The sequence below is a fragment of the Gigantopelta aegis genome, chromosome 2 (assembly GCF_016097555.1).
Source record: "Gigantopelta aegis isolate Gae_Host chromosome 2, Gae_host_genome, whole genome shotgun sequence".
Taxonomy (NCBI): domain Eukaryota; kingdom Metazoa; phylum Mollusca; class Gastropoda; order Neomphalida; family Peltospiridae; genus Gigantopelta; species Gigantopelta aegis.
Window position 1 is genome coordinate 45,906,446 of NC_054700.1, and position 6,056 is coordinate 45,912,501.

Below are 6,056 nucleotides of genomic sequence, written 5' to 3' on the forward strand. Positions count from 1 at the left end.
TTGCTATGGGTGGGAGCAGGTACCGGGCTGCGAACCCTGTACCTACAAGCCTTATGTCCGATGGCTTAACCATGACACAACCGAGGCTGGTCTTGAGTTACCTCTAGCCCTCCCCTTATTGAGCTACTGATGTTACTACTACTAAGTAGTGCTAGTGCTACTGCTACTATTACTAAGTAGTACTACTGCTACCTTCACCACCACCACCACCACCACTGTGTATATATATATACACATCTGTGTGGTCCTTAACCATATGACCGTAAATAAAATGTGTTGAGTGCGTTGTTAAATAAAATATTTTCTTCATGTCGTTCCAGAGCTAGACGGACATTCGGACGGTTATTTTCGCTTACTCAGCCAGAGATAACTCTGTAGCGAAAACACAAAATGGCTTCTTACAACAGGGTAGGAAAAGGTTCCAGCTCTAATACAACAATGAGAGAGTGATCATAACCGTCCAAATGTCCGTCTAGCTCTCTAATGGCAGAGTTCTCAGGCTATTGGGTTACCACACACATTGCTAATTTCGACACCTGTACTACTATTATTATTGTTACTACTGTTAACACTACTATTACCAACTTGCAGGCCCATAATACTACCACTACTACTATTACTACCACTACTATTACCAAAGTGAAGGCCCATAGTAGTACTACTACTATTACTACTCATACTATTACTACTGCTACTACTACTACTGTTACTACTATTACCATTATCAAAGTGCAGACCCATAGTACTATTACTACTACTACTACTATTACTACTGCTACCACTACTATTACTGAAGTGCAGGTCCATAGTACTACTACTACTATTACTACTGCTACTACTACTACTATTACCAAAGTGCAGACCCATAGGAAATGGAGGGGGGGGGGGGGGGGAGTGGCCTGTGGCCTCCTCAACTCAAGATTTGCACACCCATTTTGTGATGATTATTGCAGTTTGTTGCAAGGGGTGGAAGGTTAATAACATGTCCTTCAAGTAGGAGCTCAGTGGTAAAGTGGTTGCCCGAAGCACGGCCAGTGTGTCCATTGGGCTATTTCTCACTCCTGCCAGTGCATCACGACTGGTGTATTAAAGGCTGTGGTATATGCTATGTCTACTAATAGGTTGGTGCTTATAAAAGATCCCTTGCTACTAGTGAAAACATGTAGCGCATTTCTTCTCTAAAACTAGGCCTGTCAGGATTACCAAATGTTTGACATCCACTAGCCGATGTTTAATAATTCAATGTGCTCTAGTGGTGTCGTTAAACAAAATGAAACTTTCAACTTCGATTATTGCAGTTCGTTGCATGTGTGTAATGGTAGGGGAGGGGTGTGCGACCAGAAGGGGGATTAATAGTATGCCCTAAAACAGGTTTATTAAAAACTTTAACATTGTCACCATTGCGATTTTGTTTGGAGTACAGCAACCTACTAAATATAGTCACTAGCGAAGAAATAAATGAAGAAACTGAATCAATATAATATATGTCGATTCTGATTATTACTCACTTATTGTTGTCGTACTGCGATGAAAAACTAATGATCCTGGATACCCATTGCTTGATGGTTCCACCCGAACCTTTGCTAGCATCCGCTGTTGCCATGGTTACCAATAGTCGTTAATTATTTCTTAAATTGAGGAATTTAGTAAAGACTACTTCGGTACAGGTCACTCGCTTTCTAGCCTGCCTACCCCAGTTTGTTTATTTACGCTGTGACGGTAGTGTTTATGTATACATATTATATGTACAAGCCTATACCTGCTGGCGATTTCTTACCGTGTTGCGATGCGATGTCGGGTTCGATCGGTCAGGCGTGATCAAGTGCGGTAGCTATAGCCTGAGAAGGCCTACTCAGCCGCTCGAGAGCTAGAGGTCATTACGACGATTATAATCGCCCTCCCAGTCAGTGATAACTCTATAGCCAAAACACGGAATTGATGCATTCCACTGGGGAAAATGTAAACAAAATGTTAAAAAAGGAGGCACTTTAATTTTTTTTTTTATTATTATTTTTTTTTTGGGGGGGGGGGGAGTTGGGGGGGGAAGTAGGTTTCCCGCTTTCTACTGTGGAATCTGCTCTTGATCGATAGTCCGTTCCAACCTTAACACGAGCAGTTAAAGCTTCTGTCTCGTGTACATACTTACCAGGGCCGTACCCACCTACCCCCCCCCCCACCCCGAAAAAATCCGGAAAGCATTATAGAAAATTAAAGAAAATTATCTTCTTAACTGTTCAAGGAGTTTTAGACTATTAACTACTCAGTTGCCCCCCCCCCCCCCCCAAAAAAAAAAATCCTAGCTACGGCCCTGCTTACTTGACCCATTCATTTATCTTAAAGAAAGATCCTCCGCCTCAGTGTGAGCACTGTCAGTGTCTTCTGACGGTGCGACACATTTTGGTGGAGTGTAAGCATTCAACAGCAACTCGAAAAGATATATTTGGACAAAGAAATGTGGTGGAATCATTTCGATTCCATCCAGAACTTTTATTGCAGTTTTTACGTGATACGGACTTTTATTCTAAATTTTAATTTTATATATCTGTGATATTTGTATTTTTTGCACAGTTCTTTACACTGTTTTTATTTGACTCTTGAATTTTTATATTCATGTTGATCAACAAATTTGTTTTGAATTACCATAGTTTGACACCCAATAGCCGATGTATTTTTCGTGCTGGGGTGTCGTTAAACATTCATTCATTCATTCATTCATTCATTCATTCGTGTACATATATTTAATTATTAGTGACGGACGTATCCAACGTGAAATCGAACAGGGCCCACAACCTGTTGCAATAATATCTTCTCTCTCTCTTGTTTTTTTAAAGATGTTTTCAGGGTTTTGTGGATATTTTGTTTGCTTTTGTTTTATTGGGGTTTTGTTAGTTTTTTGGAGTGGGGATTCGGGGTGGTAGTGGTTTTCTTTTGTTTGTTTTGTTTTTGTTGTTTTGTTTCGGTTTTGTTTTCCGGGGGAGGGATGGAGGGGGCATGTAATTCAAGGTGTAATCCTTATATTTCACAAAACAAATATGAATATTCAGGTTATTATGCAACCTTCAATCTTCCGTTTTAGGTGAGGGTGTCATAAAGTTGCGATCTCGAGGTTTATAATATAATATTAATATTAATAGGCCTATTATATATATATTAGTGCACCACGACTGGTATATCAAAGGCAATGGTATGTGCTATCCTGTCTGTGGGATGGTGCATATAAAAGATCCCTTCCTACTAATGGAAACAATGTAGCGGGATTTCATTTCTATGACCGTGTCAAAATGACCACATGTTTGACATCTAATAGCCGATGATTAATAAATCGATGTGCTCTAGTGGTGTCGATAAACAAAACAAACTTTCTTAGCGCAGGACGCACATTAAGTCACACTTTGTACGTCCGTTCGGACTGATATAATATTAACCAGTATAGTTAGGGGAGAAAGAAAGAAAGAAATGTTTTATTTAACGACGCACTCAACACATTTTATTTACGGTTATATAGCGTCAGACATATGGTTAAGCACCACACAGATTTTGAGAGGAAACCCGCTGTCGCCACTACATGGGCTACTCTTTCCGATTAGCAGCAAGGGATCCTTTATTTGCGCTTCCCACAGGCAGGATAGCACAAACCATGGCCTTTGTTGAACCAGTTATGGAGCACTGGTCGGTGCAAGTGGTTTACACCTACCCATTGAGCCTTGCGGAGCACTCACTCAGGATTTGGAGTTGGTATCTGGATTAAAAATCCCATGTCTCGACTGGGATCCAAACCCATTACCTACCAACCTGTAGACCGATGGCCTAACCACGACGCTACCGAGGCCGGTAGTTAGGGGAGATGACGACAATATTACTTTGTAACAGGTGGACCAATGTAATTAGTTGAAGCAGGTGTATTAATTATATAGACTAATAGAAGTGGTTGTAGCGGACGTAGCCAAAGTCAGAGAATAATATATAATTAATCATTTAGAACAGACCATCAACATTCATGTTCCAGGGGCGGATTATGCTTTAGATGGGGGGGGGGGGGGGCGAAACAATATGTAAATGTTTATAATTTTAAATTATACATTTTACGTGGACATCAATTTGGATCTACGTGGTGGGGTTGTTGGGGTTTTTTTTTAGCCGGGGGGGGGGGGTCCGTGCAACTGGGGAAACCCCCCATAATCCGCCCCTGATGTTCTCACCGTTTAACGCCATTTTTCGATGTATATACGTCACACAAAACTTGTAAAAGTGAAAAACCGGTTGCTATATCGCTGATTTTGTGTTACAAAGTATTAATAACATGACGACAGTCCAAGATATACCATGAAGGTTTTGTGGTGTGTGTGTGTGTGTGTGTGTGTGTGTGTGTGGGGGGGGGGGGGGGGGGATATAAAACGGTTCAACCTGATATTTATTATGTTATGTAGTTATGTATAGTAAATGTGGAACGTGGTAACTTCGGACTTTGGTAACTTCGGCCTGGTAACTTCGGACCCGAGTAATCTCGGCCCCAGGTAATTTCGGACCGGTAATCTCGGCCTCTGTATTAATGAAAGCAACTTATATCTGGGTTATACGCAAACGAAAGTTTGTTGTTAAACAATCTGATATTATTATTTCAAGATGAGTTTGTTATTTAATTAAACATTATTATATATTCATTGTACATTTTGTTGTGTATTAGTTTATTAACTTTTAAACATTTATTCTGCTCATACCCCGTCCCCTTCTTACTATGGTTTGATTTGGTAGGTGTTCCGGACTCAGTATCCGTACAAATAATAATGTTGAAGGGTGGCACAACAGACTAAATAAACGTGATCGCCCACATATGCCATTTTATATGCTGATTAGCCTGCTATTCGAAGAGGCCAGATTGGTACCCTTGCAAGTTCGATTGGTGAGCGAGTCAAAACTGAAACGTCACCAAGAAAACAAATACCGGGATCTTCAAAGAAAAATCTTTAAGTACTGGGGAGAATATGTGGAAGGCACACGTAGTGCGCTGCAGCTTCTACGTTCATATTCCAAATTAAATGGACCCGTCCGGTAGAATGAGATATGTGGTCTACAATTCTCTGACATCTGCGAACTTTCAGTTTACTTTTAGAAACTGTATGCCTAGATTACTGATTAATAAAAATAGTGCTTAATCGTTTACATAATATTTGATGTTATCACAAATTGTTTTAGTTTATTGATGTAAGCATATAAATTTAAAAAAACGCAACATTTATTTATTCAGGATTTTACTTTTACGTTTGGAATATATATATATAAGTACATGTACATGAGAAAAAAGGAGGATGTAGTGGCCTTACATCTACCCGTTGTGCCCTTGTGTCACTCTGGGCTGGAACCGGTACCGAGATGCGAACCCTGTACCTGTCATCCTTGTAAGACCGACGTTTGCTTAGGCACTGCGCCGTCGAGACCAGTAGAAAAATGTCATCGGAATTCCTCTTAACTAAGCCGATGGGGTCCGAGATTACTCGGGTCCGAAGTTACCAGGCCGAAGTTACCAAAGTCCGAAGTTACCCCTATTCGTAAATGTCACTAAAAAAAACCCCAAACAAACCAGGAAGTACATGTACCAACTTTTCAAAAGAAGTAAGGGAAATAACTACAATATGCACAAATAATAGAAAGCATCAAGAGTTATCTTTCTTGGCATGATGTTGTTTGCTGATACTGCCATGGTCGGTCATGATTAGTGTTTCACCTCATTTTAGGTTATTGGATATCTAGGGATAGGGGACGGATATTAGGAATGTTTTGCTGTCATTGTTGTTTGTTTATTCGGTTTTGTGTTATTTTTTTAATAATCTTTTCTTCTTTCTTTTAATCCTATACCAACTTCCATAATATACATATATTTATAAAAAAGAAAAAAAGAAGAAGTTAAAAGTATATCTCATTGAAAACGTTTCTTAACAAATTATCATCTAATTGTATAGATTAAATCTCGGTTTTAATACAAAGTTAGAGTTCAAGTTTTGTTTTGTTTAACGAGACCACTAGAGCACATTCATTTATTAGTCATCGGCTATTGGATG

At 39.6% G+C, this 6,056-nt stretch overlaps 1 protein-coding gene across 1 annotated transcript in view; it reads right to left on the minus strand.

The window, feature by feature from the left end:
• LOC121378592 (TD and POZ domain-containing protein 3-like) overlaps positions 1-1,679 on the minus strand; it is a 16,374-nt gene extending 14,695 nt beyond the window's left edge. Inside the window, exon 1 of the mRNA XM_041506847.1 lies at positions 1,509-1,679. Within this exon, the coding sequence (XP_041362781.1) occupies positions 1,509-1,603 (95 nt within the window). The 5' untranslated portion in view covers positions 1,604-1,679. The remainder of the gene's footprint in view (positions 1-1,508) is intronic.
• Between the last annotated feature and the right edge of the window lie 4,377 nt (positions 1,680-6,056).